Raw genomic sequence first — 20,339 nt, 5'->3', positions numbered from 1 at the left:
CATTCACTCGCACTTCAATGTATAAATACAGCCTGAGGCCTCATGCACGCGGCATCCGTAATCACAGCCGGCTGCTGGCGGCCACGAAGAGCCACCCACATTTTCAGCCCGTGTTTCCATATAAAGTATGGGAGCATGGTCCATAAAAAGCAAAAGATAGGACACGTCCTATCTTTTGCGGAGGCTTTCAACGGCCCGGACACCTTCCTGCAAATGTATGGGAAAGTGTCCGTAATTGTGTACCGAATTTATGGTCCGCAATTACAGACGAAATCTACGGTCGTGTGCATGGGGCCTAAATGTGATGTGTTGAAAAACAAAAAACACTAAATTAACTTTGCAATAATTTATTAACAGAAAATTTACAGATATGCAGTTTCCTTCTCTAGAAATAGTAAGTACACATTTATCACCATCCTAGGATGCCCGTACTTGAAACCGAAATGCTGCGTAAGCAATTTGCCGCATTTCCACGTGTTTTTTTTCTATTTATAAAGGGGTTGTCCAGTCCCTAAAAATTGATGGCCTATTGTCAGGATAGGCCATCAATATCTAATCTTTCGGGTTCCGACTCCAGAGACTCCCACCAATCAACAGTTTTGAAGAGGCCGCAGCGCTCTCCCATTCACGTTAATGTAATACTGTGAACCACCGCTACAAGCGCTGCGGCCCCTTCAAACCAGCTGATCGGCGGGAGTCAGATCGCGACCGATCAGATATTGATGGCCTATACTGAGGATAAGCCATCAATTTTTAGGGACTGGACAACCCCTTTAAGTTTGATTTGCTCTTTGTTTTTGAAGTGTGTGGTCTAGGCCATGTCTAGATCCAAAGAGCTCCCTGAAGCCATTAGAAAGAAAGGTATAGATGTCTAAACTATGGAAAGGGATTTAAAAAGATCACCAGCCATTCCACTGTCCAGAAAATGTACAAGTGGAGAATATTTTAAACAACTGCCAATGTCAGGCCCACCCAGCAAGATTAGCCCAAGAGCGGAACGCAAGACCCGAAAAAATAAATTAGATCTACATGGGATGTTTTCTAGGAGGAAACCTTCGCTGTCCAGAAAGAATATCTGGAAGAGACAAATTCTCCACGAACACCTAGGCAAACACCAGGACTTCTGGAATAATTTGCTGTGAACAGATGAGGCAAGAAATAGTCAACTTGGCCACAGTACCGAAAGAAAAGTTTGGCAAAAAAAACCAGTATCCGGATCTACTGGTGAGATACTACCTGTAAAAGCATGGTGCTAGAAATGTTACGGTTTGGGGCTTTGTCGCTGAATCAGGGCATGTGAAGGTCAACCTTGGAGAATCCACTTTGAATTCTTCAATGTAAGTGCTCTGGGAGAATGAGACAATCTGTCCGAAACACGAAGCTCAGCCAAAAGTGGACCGTGTAACATGACCCTAAGCATACCAGGAAATATACTCAGTAATGACCGAAACTGTAGGGATTCGAAACAGGCTGTGCATAAAAGAAACCCCTTGACCCCTTAATGACTCGGCCAATTTACTTTTTTTTTTATTTGTTTTTTCCTCCCCACCTTCCAAAAGCCAAGACTTCTTACATTTTTCCTCGACATAGCCGTATGAAGGATTGTTTTTTTGTGGGACAAGTTGTAGTTTTTCTCATGGCACCATTTCATGTACCGCATAATGTCCTGGGAAAATGAAAAAAAAAAAATGGTCGGGTGAAATGGGTAGAAAGCAGAGGTTTGCTAATTTTTTTTTTTTTGGGGGGGGGGTTAGTTTTTACCGCTTTCATCGTGCAGTAAAAACTACATGTTCATTTTGTTCTACGGGTTGATACGCTTCGGGCGACACCAAATTTATATATTTTTTAATGTTTTGCCACTTTTATAAAAGAAAAACAATAAGAAAAAAAATGGTTTTGTGTCTACATTCTGAGAGCAATTACTTTGATTTTTCTGTCTATTTAACAGTGTGATGGCTTATTTTTTGCAGGGCGAGCTGTAGTTTTTATTGGTACTGTTTTGGGGTATGCGACTTTTTGATCACTTTTTATTCCATTTTTTTGGCGGCACGAATGTGACCAAAAAACAGCAATTTGGGTGTTTTTTTTAAAAAAGAACATTTTTTACGACATTCACCGAGTGGGTTAAAGAACATTATATTGTAATAGTTCCGACTTTTACAGGACGCGCCGATACCAGTTCTGTTAACGTTTATTTTTTTTTAACAGGACTTTAAAAAAAAAAAACTCCCCTTTTCATGTTTTTTCAATTAACTTTAATAATTTTTTTTGGGGTATTAAAAAAGTTTTTTTAATATTTTTTAGAAGATCCCCTGTGGGACTTCAACCAGCAATTGCTTACATGTTGTATTGCAGTACACACCGTGTTCCAAATTATTATGCACATTGGATTTAAGTGTCATAAACATTAAATTATTAGTTTTTCAATTAAACTCATGGATGGTATTGTGTCTTAGGGCTCTTTGGATCATTATAATCAATCTCAGACACCTGTGATAATTAGTTTGCCAGGTGTGCCCAATCAAAGGAAAACTACTTAAGAAGGACGTTACACATTATTATGCAGGCCACAGGTTTCAAGCAATATGGGAAAGAAAAAGGATCTCTCTGCTGCCGAAAAGCATGAAATAGTGCAATACCTTGGACAAGGTATGAAAACATTGGATATTTCAAGAAAACGTAGGCGTGATCATCGTACTGTGAAAAGATTTGTGGCTGATTCAGAGCACAGACGGGTTAGTTCAGATAAAGGCATAATGAGGAAGGTTTCTGCCAGACAAATTAATAGGATTAGGAGAGCAGCTGCTAAAATGCCATTGCAAAGCAGCAAACAGGTATTTGAAGCCGCTGGAGTCCGGCGAACCTCAAGGTGTAGGATCCTCCAGAGGTTTGCCACCCCTAAACAGAAACGGTTGCAGTGGGCTCAGAAATACATGAAGACTAATTTTCAAACTGTGTTGTTTACTGATGAGTGCCGTGCAACCCTGGATGGTCCAGATGGATGGAGTAGTGGATGGTTGGGGAATGACCACCATGTCCTAACAAGGCTGCGACATCAGCAAGGAGGTGGCTGAGTCATGTTTTGGGCTAGAATCATGGGGAGAGAGCTGGTAGGCCCCTTTAGGGTCCCTGACAGTGTGAAAATGACCTCTGCAAAGTACGTAGACTTTATGACTGACCACTTTCTTCCGTGGTACAAAAAGAAGAACCGTGCCTGCCGTAGCAAAATTATCTTCATGCATGACAATGCACCATTTCATGCTGCAAAGAATACTTCTGTGTCATTGGCTGCTATGGGCATAAAAGGAGAGAAACTCATGGTGTGGCCCCCATGTTCCCCTGACCTCAACCCTATTAAGAACCTTTGGAGCATCCTCAAGCAAAATAGCTATGAGGGTGGGAGGCAGTTCACATCAAAACAGAAGCTCTGGGAGGCTATATATTCAAGATATTCAAGCAGAAACTGTCCAAATACTCACAAATTCAATGGATGCAAGAATTGTGAAGGTGATATCAAAGAAGGGGTCCTATGTTAACATGTAACTTGGCCTGTTACGTTTTTTTGATTGAAAGAGCTTTTGATTTCTGTAAATATGACCTCCTGATGCTGCAAATTCAACAAATGACCATTTTTAGTTCTCTTTACAACCTTTAAAATGTTTTGATCTCTGTTGTGCATAATAATGTGAAGCATTTTGAGTTTTTTACTTCTAAAAAAAAAAATATCTGTTATCATTAGGAGATTTGTTCAATAAAATTTGCATTATAATCCAACGGTTGATGGCTTGAAGATTATACTGACTGTCATTTGCATCGACTATTTAGGAAAATCAGCGAAAAATAACATTTGCATAATAATTTGTATTTATTGTATTGGGTGTATTGTTATACTGACAGTCCACTATGAAGCCCTCCTTCATAGGAGAAAAAGATGGCATACCTGAGTCCCTTCATTGTGCCCCTAGGCTGCCATGATGACCATCGGCACCCCGCAACAGCATCGCTGGGAACTGGGCGATGGACACTTCAGAGGGGGCCGCCCTCCCCACATACTAATGCCTTAGATGCCATGGTTGCAATTGACCGCAGCACCTAAGGGCCTAAACGGGCGGAATCAACGTGATCTTTGATGCCACCTGTTGAAGTGAGGTGTCGGCTGCATTACACATATGACACCCGCTGAGTATGGAGTAAGCTCAGTCAGTGAGCCCACTCCATACTTCCCCCTTAATAGTTGCCACATACATATACGTGGCATGTCGTTAAGCGATTAAACATCGCGCAGCTGAAAACATTTTTCCATGGAGTAGTAGAAAGAATTTCTGCCAGGCCATGACAGACGGGTAGACCGTTATATTAAACTGCTAGGGGTTGTTTCTGCCAAAGTGGGCAATACCAGGTATTCGAGTCAAGGGTTCTGTTCCACACTAATAATTCCATATCATGATTTAATAAATTATTGCAAAGCCAAATAGTTTTTGTTTAATTACATCACCTTTATATATGTTTTAAATTATGTCCACACGTTAAAATAAAAAGAAAGAAGTCCTTTTATCACGTGACTATCTTTTTCTAAAATCAGAGCAAATACTCTGAATCTTTCAGATTCTCGTGTCTCAAGTGATTTTTTCGATGCTTCAACAACTCCGAGCTACTGATAAAGCACTTTAAGCATTCAGAACAAGAATACGGCCTCTCTCCTGTGTGGATTCTCTGATGAACAACAAGGTAGGAATTACTAAAGAAACATTTCCCACATTCCAGGCAAGGATATGGCTTCTCCCCCGTATGGACTCTTTGATGGACAACAAGATTTGAGTTCCTGGCAAAAGATTTCCCACATTCTGAACAAGAAAATGGCTTCTCTCCTGTGTGAACTTTCTTGTGGTTTGCGAGATTCGACATTCTGCTAAAACATTTTCCACATTCAAGACATGAATATGGTTTCTCTCCCGTGTGTCGTCTCTGATGTGCAATAAGGTAGGACTTCAGTTTAAAACTTTTTCCACACTCGACACAGGTATATGGCTTGTCAACGGACTGCTGTTCATGTTTGATGTCCGTGGATTCAGAAGACACATACTCTGTGGGACTGGAGGTTAGATCAAGGTCATTGCTCGTAAAGGGCTTTTCTTCATAGGAAACAAATAATTCTATATGAGCTGATGAATATTGTTGTATATGATCGGTTGGTGTATAAATGTCGGTAAGATTTTCTCCTTCCCATGGTTCCTCCTTAATATGCATAGACCGATCTGGAGTATGATCTCTGATAGATGCATAAATGCCAGAGTCTGATAAATTCTCGTCATTTGATAAGACTGGTTCCTCCTTAATATCAGCCAATGGGAGGGGTGGGGTATGATCTGTGTGTATATGGACGGTGGCGATGGGGAGATTTACTGGTCCATATAATACTGGTTTCTCTTTAACCTTCTCCAGACAGTCATTTATCTTCAGTTCATCTGATGGGGTGTATTTTGCTGTTTGGCCTTTTTCAACACTATTATGGTAATTTTTTATACAGTCTGGTGAAGGAATAGGCGTGCAAGATGCTTCAGATATTTTTGAAGCCTCAGTGGGATCTATAGAGGAAAAAAAACGTTTGGTTAGAAGATGGAAGGAGTATTCCTCTAAAGATTTTTATATAATCTGTGTAATCATCTGCTCGGTTCTAAAGAAATACAGAACATTAACGGTCCTTTTACCCGGTACGACATGGCCCGTGTAAACGAGCGCCGATCAATGAGACAGCTCGTTGATCGGCGCTCATTTGCTTCTCTCACAAGGAACGATGACGGGTTGTGTATAGGGATGAACAATTGTTACTACGATCGCTCGTCCCCACACATTTCTATCATGTTTACACAGGGAGATGTCCTCTCGACAATTATAATATTTCATGCAGCACAACCGATACGATCAGCTCATCGGCTGATCGTTGCCCTGTTTACACGGGGAACTTATCGGGAATGAGCATTCTGTGCTTGTTTGCCCGATAATTGGCCCATGTAAAAGGGCATCTACTTGACTTTGAGACTAGGAATGTTTACAGATCGATCAGAGTCAACTAGTGGCCGGATTAAGCGCTGGGGGAGGGGGGTTTAGATGTGCAACTGCTCATCTTCCCACCTCTTTATTCCCCCCAAATGTGACAAATTGGAGAGCATGTATCCACTCTAAAACTACTCAGCATATCCATCCTGAAAGTTTATACCTGTGGATAGGTGATAAATATTGATTATGGTAAAAATCTTTAAGGGGTTAAAGCTCAGTTTTCTAAGTTTGCTCTATTAATTGTGTTTTAAATCCAGCCACACTGTGTACTCCAGGCTGTACGTATGATTTTCTATTTGACAATTCAACGACTACTTTGATCAATATATATTTACCTCTGTGTCGAACTGCACTCATTTGAATTGCTGATCTGTCAGAGTGAGAAACAGCACGGGGTAAGTGGGGAGCCTCTGGTGGGATACTGTGATCTTCTTCTGGACAATACTGAGAACTGGGACAGGTCTCTGGTAAATCGCTTTTACTGGATCCATCTGTAGGAAACACACAGTTTCAGAATACATTCTATATACATGAGGAGCAGATGATGGCTATCTAGGTGACCCTCAAAACTACTATCCCCATGATCATAAAAGTCTCCACTTACCCGGTGATGTGAGGGGCTGGTGGTCCTCCATCATGACGTCCTTGTACAGATCCCTCTTACCCGGTGATGTGAGGGGCTGGTGGTCCTCCATCATGACGTCCTTGTACAGATCCCTCTTACCCGGTGATGTGATGGGCTGGTGGTCCTCCATCATGACGTCCTTGTACAGATCCCTCTTACCCGGTGATGTGAGGGGCTGGTGGTCCTCCATCATGACGTCCTTGTACAGATCCCTCTTACCCGGTGATGTGATGGGCTGGTGGTCCTCCATCATGACGTCCTTGTACAGATCCCTCTTACCCGGTGATGTGAGGGGCTGGTGGTCCTCCATCATGACGTCCTTGTACAGATCCTTGTGTCCTTCTAAATATTCCCACTCCTCCATGGAGAAATAGACGTTGACGTCCTGACATCTTATAGGAACCTGACATACAACGATAGTCATCGTCCAGACTCATTGGGGAAGATTTACTATTCAAAATGCGCCAGAATTCTGGCAAAAATTACATACGTGCCGCGAGACATATTTATTAACTGTTGTAGACACTTTGTGTCTCGCTGGAAGTGGGGGTGTAATTTAGCAAGAAAGGGTGTGGTCTAGGAGCAAGTGGTGTGGTTTAAAACAAGAGACCATGCGCCAATTTTTGGCAAAAATAAATAGAATTAGTTCTTGCCGGTAGTTCGGTTTCTAGAAATCCTCCATGACAGTGCCAAAGGAGGAGGACTCCACGCTCTAATAGGGACAGGAACCAAAGTCAATCCCCCTCCTAACTCCATCAGTGTTTTACGAATAACTAGAAGAATTTCACGACACCTAAAAAGGGAGGGAAATAAGGGTGCGGTCATGGAGGATTCCTAGAAACACGAATTACCGGTAAGAACCGATTCTACTTTCTACAGTCATCCTCCATGACACCACCACAGGAGAATACCAAATGATCACCTTAGGGAGGCACCACTGCTTGAAGTACTTTTCTCCCAAAGGAGAGATCTTTAGTTGAAAATATGTCCAAGCAATAATGTTTAGTGAGAGCGAAGAGTAGAACAGGTCACTGCTCTACAGATCTGCTCGATGGTAGCATTATGCTTCATGCCCACGACCGGGTGCTATGCTGCAAGGCAAAACTTTTTGCGTTCCGGGTGAAATACAGGCCCTTGATGTAGAAGGTCCATCGCAAGTGGTAGAAGTATAGGGGGGTGTTTCAGCTTAAGGTTATTTAGGGAAACAAACCAACATCTTTTGGGCTAAAGAGGTGCCACCAGAATTAGATTTATTTTCTCTGTCTGCATCTTCTGTAGGATCCTGGATAATAGAGGAATGGCATAGGCCGGATGGCATTTTCACTTCCGTCTACACCCACCGAGGCGTCTCTTGGGTTTAGAGAGGAGAAAAGGGGCACCTTGTGGTTTCTTTGAGATGCAAAGAGACCTACCTGTGGAAGTCCCCATTTTTGGGTGAATAGTTGGAAGACATAAATCGCTCAAGCTCCATTTTCTTGGATGCCTGTATGCTGTATGAGCCCTTGAGATGAATGGCTGAAAGGTAAAGTAGGTGGGACACTGCCCAAAAAAACTAATTTTAGTCGATGGTTTGGAGACTTTGATGTCTTTTGCCCACTTGGTGACCCAAGTGAGACACAGTTGTCATATTGTCCAAATAAACCCCGCAGTCAGATGATGGAGTGTGGTTTGGGAAACCTGGAAGCATCCAATCTCTCATCGTTCCTCCAACTTTCGGGAGTTGTCAGGGGCCAAATGCCCTGAAACATTTGATGTGGGACAAGAGCTCGACAGCCTCTTTTCTGGCATCGGTAATTACTGATATTACTGGAAATTGGTGCCAGAATTGGAGCCTGTAGGAATTCATCCATATAGTCAAACAAAAAATAATTCCTTCTGTCGTCATCAATTGTGATATGAAACAATTACCTCTCCTCCAGATTATCTTCAGGAATGGAAAATTGACAATTTATAGAATCTGAATCATCATCCGGGATTAGCTTCCTTTTCTTAACCACCGAGGGGGGAAACAGAAGGAACATTATATTGTGAAAAAGCTGCTAGTGATGACTGAATTTCTACCCGCATAAGGGATTTAACCTCATCCATTAAAGAGGATTTCTCTTCCCGCAGAATTTACGGGATATATGGGTTTTCTCCTTAGATTTTTGGGGGGCCTCTGCCACCCTAACAAAAAAACAGAGAGGAATAATAAGTAACGGCCCCCCCAATATAAAGGGTCCAAGGTCCCCAGACAGGAATACTTGAACTAAGAGGATACCTATCTCAGGCATGTAGACATATAAAAGTTTAGTCCTACCTTCGGTAACCTGGACCTCTTGATCAGTGAGTATTTTAAATTTGCCACCAGGATCAGAACTTTCCTCAACCAATCCGATGGTATGATTCTCCCGGTCACCCTCCAATCCATAATCAGCCAGCGCCTGAACTAGGCCCACGCCATTTCTAGGTTTGGAATGCACCTCCGTTCCACTGTCCGGAAGTTGTCATAGAGACGCCGGAAGTGGTGTCACCATCTGGCGTCTTACACGAGCATGGGACCTTCGCCACACTTCTCGTCTGGCCGGAAGAAGCGTCTGGGAGCTCAAAGCGGACCGGAGCCGCCGATTCTGTTTGCTCAGCGTAGACTCCGAAGGAGGAGAGTAGACAGGATCTGAAAATCCAGAAGCAGCCCAGGAGGGAGGAAGGGACCACAATCAACCTATATTGCTCGATTAGTAAAAAAAATTGCTAAACTCCGCCGCCAGCACAGAAAAAAACACCTCTCCGCAATGCCCCATAGGAACTAGAAAAACACTGATGGAGTTAGGATGGGGAGGGGTGTTTAACCTCTCTGTGTTTCCGGTCCCTATTAGAGCGTGGAGTCCTCCTCCTGTGTCATGTGTTGCAGATCGTTTTTGACGCAAATTGAGCCAGAATTCTGGTGCACTTAGATTAATGAATCTCCCCCATTATTTATCTCTTGGTGTTACTATATAATGTCCCAGCATTCCCAGCGGTCCTCACCTCTCCAGTCAGCAGCTCCGTGATCTTTTTAGTGAGTTCTAGGATCTTCTGCTCATGTATCAGTGAGTGAGGTGGAGGTCCTGTGATGGGGCTGTGGGTCCTGCTCCCTCCTCCTGACTCACGGGAACGGCCGCTGGAGGTCACACCCTCATCACATGTTTTCTTCAGGACAGTGTAGTCCTGTGTATGGGGAGACACTGATAAATATCACTATATACATTCCCAGAATCCCTCACCTCACCAGTCATGTCCATCATCTCTGAACTCCCGGAACGCTTGGTCTACTCTCGCCTTATCTGCGATGTCTCTGGTAACTCTCGTCTTGACCCCTTATAATCTGGTTTCCGCACTCTACACTCCACAGAAACTGCCCTTACTAAAGTCTCAAACGATCTAACAGCAAAACGGTAAATCCTCTCTCCTGATTCTTCTGGATCTCTCTGCAGCCTTTGACACTGTAGACCACAAACTCCTACTTAACATGCTCCACTCTATTGGCGTCAAGGACGCGGCTCTCTCCTGGTTTTCCTCCTATCTCTCTGACCGCTCGTTCAGTGTGTCATTTGCTGGTTCCACTTCTTCTCCTTTCTATCGGGGGTTCCTCAGGGATCAGTCCTAGGTCCGCTTCTCTTTTCTCTCTACACAGCCCCTATTGGACAAACCATCAGCAGATTTGGCTTCCAGTACCATCTCTACGCTGATGCCACCCAATTATATACCTTTTCCCGTGACATCACCCCTGCTCTAATACAGAACACCAGTGATTGTCTGTCCGCTGTCTCTAACATCATGTCCTCTCTCTATCTGAAACTGAATCTTTCTAAAACTGAGCTCCTTGTGTTCCCACCATCTACTAACCTCCCTAAACCTGATGTCTCCATCTCTGTGTGTGGCACTACCAGAACTCCTGGGCAGCACGCCCGCTGTCTCTATCACTATCATAACTCCTAAGCAGCACGCCCGCTGCCTCTATCACTATCATAACTCCTGGGCAGAACGCCCGCTGTCTCTATCACTATCATAACTCCTAAGCAGCACGCCCGCTGTCTCTATCACTACCATAACTCCTAAGCAGCACGCCCGCTGTCTCTATCACTATCATAACTCCTGGGCAGCACGCCCGCTGTCTCGGGGTTAGTTTTTACTCAGATCTTTCCTTTACTTCTTACTTTTTTTTTTAGATGCGATTATTGCGGCGGAATCGCCGCTTTTCCACCACAAAATCGCAACATCTTCTATCTGTTGCGGGTTTTACCTCCGCATTGAATTCAATGGGGAAAACCTGCAACACATAAGCAGCGTTTACACAAATACAATTGACATCCTGCGGAATAAAACTCCGCACCGCAGGTCAATTTGAGCGTTTTTTTTCGCTTAGTATTTACGCAGCGCGTGGATGAGATCTATTTTATCTCATCCATTTTTCTGCTACTGTAATTGCTGCAGATTTTCCACAACGAACACCTCTACCCTGCGCCAGTCACTGCACCACTACATCAACACCTCTACCCTGCGCCAGTCACTGCACCACTACATCAACACCTCTACCCTGCGCCAGTCACTGCACCACTACATCAACACCTCTACCCTGCGCCAGTCACTGCACCACTACATCAACACCTCTACCCTGCGCCAGTCACTGCACCACTACATCAACACCTCTACCCTGCGCCAGTCACTGCACCACTACATCAACACCTCTACCCTGCGCCAGTCACTGCACCACTACATCAACACCTCTACCCTGCGCCAGTCACAGCACCACTACATCAACACCTCTACCCTGCGCCAGTCACTGCACCGCTACATCAACGCCTCTATCCTGCGCCAGTCACTGCACCGCTACATCAACGCCTCTACCCTGCGCCAGTCACTGCACCACTACATCAACACCTCTACCCTGTGCCAGTCACTGCACCACTACATCAACACCTCTACCCTGCGCCAGTCACTGCACTACTACATCAACGCCTCTACCCTGCGCCAGTCACTGCACCACTACATCAACACCTCTACCCTGCGCCAGTCACTGCACCACTACATCAACGCCTCTACCCTGCGCCAGTCACTGCACCACTACATCAACACCTCTACCCTGCGCCAGTCACTGCACCACTACATCAACGCCTCTACCCTGCGCCAGTCACTGCACCGCTACATCAACACCTCTACCCTGCGCCAGTCACTGCACCACTACATCAACACCTCTACCCTGTGCCAGTCACTGCACCACTACATCAACACCTCTACCCTGCGCCAGTCACTGCACTGCTACATCAACACCTCTACCCTGCGCCAGTCACTGAACCACTACATCAACACCTCTACCCTGCGCCAGTCACTGCACCACTACATCAACTCCTCTACCCTGCGCCAGTCACTGCACCATACATCAACACCTCTACCCTGCGCCAGTCACTGCACCACTACATCAACGCCTCTACCCTGCGCCAGTCACTGCACCACTACATCAACGCCTCTACCCTGCGGCAGTCACTGCACCGCTACATCAACACCTCTACCCTGCGCCAGTCACTGCACCGCTACATCAACGCCTCTACCCTGCACCAGTCACTGCACCACTACATCAACACCTCTACCCTGCGCCAGTCACTGCACCACTACATCAACTCCTCTACCCTGCGCCAGTCACTGCACCACTACATCAACACCTCTACCCTGCGCCAGTCACTGCACCACTACATCAACTCCTCTACCCTGCGCCAGTCACTGCACCACTACATCAACACCTCTTCCCTGCGCCAGTCACTGCACCACTACATCAACGCCTCTACCCTGCGCCAGTCACTGCACCACTACATCAACACCTCTACCCTGTGCCAGTCACTGCACCACTACATCAACACCTCTACCCTGCGCCAGTCACTGCACTACTACATCAACGCCTCTACCCTGCGCCAGTCACTGCACCACTACATCAACACCTCTACCCTGCGCCAGTCACTGCACCACTACATCAACGCCTCTACCCTGCGCCAGTCACTGCACCACTACATCAACACCTCTACCCTGCGCCAGTCACTGCACCACTACATCAACGCCTCTACCCTGCGCCAGTCACTGCACCACTACATCAACGCCTCTACCCTGCGGCAGTCACTGCACCGCTACATCAACACCTCTACCCTGCGCCAGTCACTGCACCGCTACATCAACGCCTCTACCCTGCACCAGTCACTGCACCACTACATCAACACCTCTACCCTGCGCCAGTCACTGCACCACTACATCAACTCCTCTACCCTGCGCCAGTCACTGCACCACTACATCAACACCTCTACCCTGCGCCAGTCACTGCACCACTACATCAACTCCTCTACCCTGCGCCAGTCACTGCACCACTACATCAACACCTCTTCCCTGCGCCAGTCACTGCACCACTACATCAACGCCTCTACCCTGCGCCAGTCACTGCACCACTACATCAACACCTCTACCCTGTGCCAGTCACTGCACCACTACATCAACACCTCTACCCTGCGCCAGTCACTGCACTACTACATCAACGCCTCTACCCTGCGCCAGTCACTGCACCACTACATCAACACCTCTACCCTGCGCCAGTCACTGCACCACTACATCAACGCCTCTACCCTGCGCCAGTCACTGCACCACTACATCAACACCTCTACCCTGCGCCAGTCACTGCACCACTACATCAACGCCTCTACCCTGCGCCAGTCACTGCACCGCTACATCAACACCTCTACCCTGCGCCAGTCACTGCACCACTACATCAACACCTCTACCCTGTGCCAGTCACTGCACCACTACATCAACACCTCTACCCTGCGCCAGTCACTGCACTGCTACATCAACACCTCTACCCTGCGCCAGTCACTGAACCACTACATCAACACCTCTACCCTGTGCCAGTCACTGTTCTGGTTGCCCATTCCCAATAGAATAAAATGTAAACTTATTACTCTCCCCCACATATCTCTCCGCAGTGCTGCACCTCCTTACATCTCCTCCCACCACCCTACTCGCACTCCACGTTCTGAACCCCTCACCTCTCCAGTCAGCAGGTAGATGATCTCCAGAGTGAGACTTAATATGATCTTAGTGATGTGACTCTTGTCCTTCTCCATGTTCAGGGATTCAGCCAGGTGACTCTGGGAGTCGTCCATAATCCTCCCGTCAGGCATGTGATCTGAGTAGGACACGCAACGTCCTCATGGGACCTGAAGAGAAATATAGAGAGAAGACAAGGAGAAAGATAAATATTACCCGAGCGTTCCTCTATGGACTCCTTCTCCCCCAGCGTCCAAGTCTCTGTCTATGGGGACTATTGGGGGGAATGGAGATAGAGGTGGAGGGGTTTCTGGAGACCACGGCTTACACCATGTACATTTGGATGGTGTGATCACAATGGGCGATTATCATACAATACAGGAAATGTAAGACTACAGGCTTTTTTACACGGGCCAGTGATCAGGAATATGATGATTCATCTGATCGCCCGTTTACAATCAGGACAATGATCAGTAAGAAATATTATCGTTGTCGGCAGCAGATCTTGGTGTGTAAGCGGGGAGACGAGATCCCGAAATGATGGAAATGTAATGGGACGAGCGATCAAAGTAACAAGCGCTCCTCCCCATATATAGCTCCATGTGACAGGAGCAAACGAGCGCCGATCATCCGGCTGTCTCATTGATCGGCGCTCGTTTACACGGCCGGTGTAATAGGATCCCAGGCATTCATATTTATCAGTCCAATACACCACATAGAGACATGGCAGGGCTGTGTGATGTAAGAGGTAGGAGTATATCCAGAGACAACACATGTGAACATACAATACAGTCCAATCCACCTGTATAAACAAAGGACACCAGAGTCTACTCCTCCTGTAATATACTAACCAGCTACAGACAGGTCTTCTCCTGTAACATAATAACCCTGCAGGGACAGTACACCATAGTCTACTCCTCCTGTAATATACTAACCAGCTACAGACAGGTCTTCTCCTGTAATATAATAACCCTGCAGGGACAGTACACCATAGTCTACTCCTCCTGTAATATACTAACCAGCTACAGACAGGTCTTCTCCTGTAATATAATAACCCTGCAGGGACAGTACACCATAGTCTACTCCTCCTGTAATATACTAACCAGCTACAGACAGGTCTTCTCCTGTAATATAATAACCCTGCAGAGACAGTACACCATAGTCCACTCCTCCTGTAATATACTAACCAGCTACAGACAGGTCTTCTCCTGTAATATAATAACCCTGCAGGGACAGTACACCATAGTCCACTCCTCCTGTATTATAATAGACAGGACACCAGAGTCTACTCCTCCTGTAATATACTAACCAGCTACAGACAGGTCTTCTCCTGTAACATAATAACCCTGCAGGGACAGTACACCATAGTCTACTCCTCCTGTAATATACTAACCAGCTACAGACAGGTCTTCTCCTGTAACATAATAACCCTGCAGAGACATTACACCATAGTCTACTCCTCCTGTATTATAATACACAGACAAGACACTAGTCTACTCCTCCTGTAATATACTAACCAGCTACAGACAGGTCTTCTCCTGTAATATAATAACCCTGCAGAGACATTACACCATAGTCTACTCCTCCTGTATTATAATACACAGACAAGACACTAGTCTACTCCTCCTGTAATATACTAACCAGCTACAGACAGGTCTTCTCCTGTAATATAATAACCCTGCAGGGACAGTACACCATAGTCTACTCCTCCAGTAATATACTAACCAGCTACAGACAGGTCTTCTCCTGTAATATAATAACCCTGCAGGGACAGTACACCATAGTCTACTCCTCCTGTAATATACTAACCAGCTACAGACAGGTCTTCTCCTGTAATATAATAACCCTGCAGGGACAGTACACCATAGTCTACTCCTCCTGTAATATACTAACCAGCTACAGACAGGTCTTCTCCTGTAATATAATAACCCTGCAGGGACAGTACACCATAGTCTACTCCTCCTGTAATATACTAACCAGCTACAGACAGGTCTTCTCCTGTAATATAATAACCCTGCAGAGACAGTACACCATAGTCCACTCCTCCTGTATTATAATAGACAGGACACCAGAGTCTACTCCTCCTGTATTATAATAGACAGGACACCAGAGTCTACTCCTCTTGTATTATAATAGACAGGACACCAGACTACTCCTCCTGTATTATAATAGACAGGACACCAGAGTCTACTCCTCTTGTATTATAATAGACAGGACACCAGACTACTCCTCCTGTATTATAATAGACAGGACACCAGAGTCTACTCCTCTTGTATTATAATAGACAGGACACCAGACTACTACTCCTGTATTATAATAGACAGGACACCAGAGTCTACTCCTACTGTATTATAATAGACAGGACACCAGACTACTCCTCCTGTATTATAATAGACAGGACACCAGAGTCTACTCCTCCTGTATTATAATAGACAGGACACCAGACTACTCCTCCTGTATTATAATAGACAGGACACCAGAGTCTACTCCTACTGTATTATAATAGACAGGACACCAGAGTCTACTCCTCTTGTATTATAATAGACAGGACACCAGAGTCTACTCCTCCTGTATTATAATAGACAGGACACCAGAGTCTACTCCTCTTGTATTATAATAGACAGGACACCAGACTACTACTCCTGTATTATAATAGACAGGACACCAGAGTCTACTCCTACTGTATTATGCTAACCAGATACAGACAGGCCTGCTACTGGAATACAATCACCAGATACAGAGCGGGCACTCGAGTCTGCTCCTCCTGTGGCATACTGAGCAGACACATACAGAACACTGCTGTCTGCTTCTCCTGTATTGTAATCAGGCAGAAACAGGACACCACAGTCTGCTCCTCCTGTATTAAAATGACCAGGTAAGACACCAGAAACCCCTCCTCCTGTGCCAGACATGTAAACAGAAAACAAGACAGAGGACATTACCCGCTGCCAGTGTCATTGTCCCCTCCCCGTTAGTCACCCTTCACCCGGATGTTGTTCTCCCTCTTCCCATTTGTCGGTTCTTTTGTCCGTCTGCTCCTTTTAGAGACTATAATGTTCTTCTTAGACTGTAGCGCCACCTGCTGGTTGGCTGCTGAGAAATCCTGAGCTGAGGGCAAAACCTAGAGCTTAGATCAGGGGTCTCAAACTCGGCCGGGTAAGGGCAATCCAGTTTTCCAGTTTAAGGCTATGTTCACACAGAGTTTTTTGATGCGGAAACCGCGCCGCAAAACTCGTCAAAAACGGCCCGAAAATGCCTTCCATTGATTTCAATGGGAGGCGGGGGCGGTTTTCTCCCGCGAGGCGGTTTTAAAGGGAAAGGGACATGCCCTATCTTCGGGCGTTTACACCTCTGACCTCCTATTGATTTCAATGGGAGGCAGAGAAAGCGTATTTCGCTGCGTTTTATGCCTGTGGCGCTCAATGGACGCGGGCGTAAAACGCAGCGAAAATCGGCGTGCAGGGAGGGGAAAACCTGCCTCAAACTTCCAAACGGAATTTTGAGGCAGAAATTCCACCTGCAAAATACTCTGTGTGAACATAGCCTAAGTGTCGGTAAACGCAGTCCGGCGGCTCAGTTGGCAGCGTTTGACAGACACACAAATGTCATGATTGGGCAGCCCCTTTTAAGATGCTGCCACAGTGCCCTCTAAAGATGCTGCCACAGTGCCCTCTGTAGATGCTGCCACAGTGCCCTATGTAGCTGCTGCCACAGTGCACACTGTAGATGCTGCCACAGTGCACACTGTAGATGCTGCCACAGTGCCCTCTGTAGCTGCTGCCACAGTGCCCTCTGTAGATGCTGCCACAGTGTCCTCTGTATATGCTGCCACAATGCCCTCTGTAGAGGCTGCCCCAGTGCACACTGTAGATGCTGCCACAGTGTCCTCTGTAGATGCTGCCACAATGCCCTCTGTAGATGCTGCCAGTGCCCTCTGTAGATGCTGCCACAGTGCACACTGTAGATGCTGCCACAGTGTCCTCTGTATATACTGCCACAGTGCCCTCTGTAGATGCTGCCACAGTGTCCTCTGTAGATGCTGCCACAGTGCCCTCTGTAGATGCTGCCACAGTGCCCTCTGTAGATGCTGCCACAGTGTCCTCTGTAGATGCTGCCACAGTGCCCTCTGTAGATGCTGCCACAGTGCCCTCTGTAGATGCTGCCACAGTGCCCTCTGTAGATGCTGCCACAGTGCCCTCTGTAGATGCTGCCACAGTGCCCTCTGTATATGCTGCCACAGTGCCCTCTGTAGATACTGCCAAAGTGTCCTCTGTAGATGCTGCCACAGTGCCCTCTGTAGATGCTGCCACAGTGCCCTCTGTAGATGCTGCCACAGTGCCCTCTGTAGATGCTGCCACAGTGCCCTCTGTAGCTGCTGCCACAGTGCCCTCTGTAGATGCTGCCACAGTGTCCTCTGTATATGCTGCCACAATGCCCTCTGTAGATGCTGCCAGTGCCCTCTGTAGATGCTGCCACAGTGCCCTCTGTAGATGCTGCCACAGTGCCCTCTGTAGATACTGCCACAGAGCCCTCTGTAGCTGCTGCCACAGTGCCCTCTGTAGATAAAGAGAAAAAAGGGAGGACGAAACAATGATGAATGATATTGAAGAAAAAAAGAATGTGTGACAATGTATATATATATATATATATATGAAAGTATAATCAATATACAATTATAAAATTGGAATAAATATATATATATAAAAATGTATTAAGTGTATAGTAATTACTACATGTGATTATAGATACATAAATAAAAGATTACCATATATATACAACAAATAGATATAAGAACAATCAACAAATACATAAATATCCATATATATATACATATTAATATCCAATAGAAAAATATATATGTATAAACATATAAATAAATAAATGGATGAAACATCGATGATGATATATACTAGATTTATATGTGCATAAATAATAATAATTATAAATACATTAGTAATAAAGATATATATATATACAGTGACTGCCGTGACAGATATGAAAGACACACATATACATTGTGACAACAATAAATAAATAAATCTAACAAATCTAAAAAATCCCCCATAAATGAAAAGAAAGAAACATATTGATGGTAAATTGTACAATTAGCATATATATTATTTTCCTCCTCTCCAGTGTTCATGGCCTCCAATATCCACGATATATATTTCCGAACATGACTGCATATCTGTATATCTTATAATTTGGAAAAAAGAGGGTAGTTAACAAGGTAATGACTATATACATAAAATGACAATCAATTAAAAAATATATATATTTTGAAATATGTTAAAAAAACTAGACCCGCAAGGAGTCAGTGGTTCAAAGAAATGGAGCGAAGTTCAGAGATTCATTTAGGCCCAGTGGATGCATTGACCCAAGGGTCCAAATCCAGCGTGCTTCACATTGTGCTAATTTTTGTTTGATATTACCCCCTCTCATGTTTGTAACAATGTGATCAATGCCTCTCACCTTTAATTTCGTTGGATCACAAGAGTGATGTGTTTTATAGTGTCGCGGTATCGGTTTTAGAGTTTCCACGGCTTCCTCATTGGCTTCTTGTCTGATGTCAGACATGTGCTCCCTCACCCGCACCTTTAGTTCCCTTGAAGTGAGACCAACGTATACTTTAGGGCATGGGCACGTTGCATAATATACCACAGCTTTCGTGGTGCATGATATTGAATGTGTTATAGTATACATTTTTGTACCTGTCACATTGGGAAACGTTATTCTCTCAATGTTGGGACATGCCACACAGTGCCCACACGGGGAACACCCCCATTTCGCGCCTTTTGTCCCGAATGGATATTTTTGCCATTACTCATATTTCTCTCGGTCTGTATTTCTCTTCAGTGATGCAGGGGGAGAGGGGTGTGTGCTGGCTAGGGGTGGGGGAGTGGCTCACACACTCTCGGCCGAGTCTCCAATCGTTGCTGGACGTGGGCGGCGCTGTCAGACACCGCTTGCTCACGTCCGCTCCGATGACGCGGTTCCGGAAGTGGGGCAGCAGCCATCTTGCTACCCTCGGCTTGTCGCCAGCAGAGCTCTCACACTGCCTACACTGACATGAATTGGATCTAATTACATCAGTATATAAGGGAGGGTCCCGCCGGGAAGATGCCACCCCCGGACGAAGGCATTCGCCGAAACGCGCGTTGGGTCTGGCGTCTCCCCATGCGGTAACATGAACCTGGGTACATACTACTATTTATGCATTAGACTCGTGTGGCTGCTTGATCATTTGACTTAGGCTGTATTGTGTACACATTAGTCCTTTCTGTACTGTTCTGCTTTGTAATTTACCCTCACTGGTTACATTTCCTGATACCAGTAATTGATGTTTTTCATTATAGAAGAACCTTATCCTTACATATTAGCACCTTACAAACATACTGTTTCTTATATGTTATTTATATTCAGCATATTACCGATATTAGCATCCTCGGGTCTTTATTACATATGTGTATGTCCCATTACTATTTCATGTACCCTGCATGGGCTGACTCCTCTTTTACATTGTATGACTCATTTTTAATAGTTTGTGTCTCTATTTGTTAATAAAGAAGTTTCTTTCTACTATACATTATGTGAGTGTACTTGACCTCTTCCTCTA

The 20,339-nt window shown here is 45.3% G+C and overlaps 1 protein-coding gene across 2 annotated transcripts; it reads right to left on the bottom strand.

Annotated features, from left to right (window-relative positions):
* Positions 1-4,456: 4,456 nt before the first annotated feature.
* LOC142663694 (uncharacterized) lies at positions 4,457-16,766 on the bottom strand. 2 transcript variants are annotated; one of them, XM_075842461.1, is made up of 6 exons: positions 16,666-16,766; positions 13,723-13,893; positions 9,689-9,868; positions 6,662-7,085; positions 6,393-6,548; positions 4,457-5,585 (listed from the first exon to the last, which is right to left on the bottom strand). In XM_075842461.1, exons 2-6 carry the CDS (start codon positions 13,855-13,857, stop codon positions 4,579-4,581), a joined length of 1,902 nt encoding a protein of 633 aa, XP_075698576.1. In that variant the 5' UTR covers positions 13,858-13,893; positions 16,666-16,766; the 3' UTR covers positions 4,457-4,578. The 2 variants fall into 2 exon arrangements, with proteins under 2 accessions (XP_075698576.1, XP_075698577.1); XM_075842462.1 differs by lacking the exon at positions 16,666-16,766 and adding an exon at positions 16,455-16,585.
* Between the last annotated feature and the right edge of the window lie 3,573 nt (positions 16,767-20,339).

Source organism: Rhinoderma darwinii, chromosome 11 (assembly GCF_050947455.1).
Source record: "Rhinoderma darwinii isolate aRhiDar2 chromosome 11, aRhiDar2.hap1, whole genome shotgun sequence".
NCBI classification, from domain to species: domain Eukaryota; kingdom Metazoa; phylum Chordata; class Amphibia; order Anura; family Rhinodermatidae; genus Rhinoderma; species Rhinoderma darwinii.
Note: the sequence above shows the minus strand (reverse complement) of the source record. Positions and strands in the feature narration are given on the sequence as shown.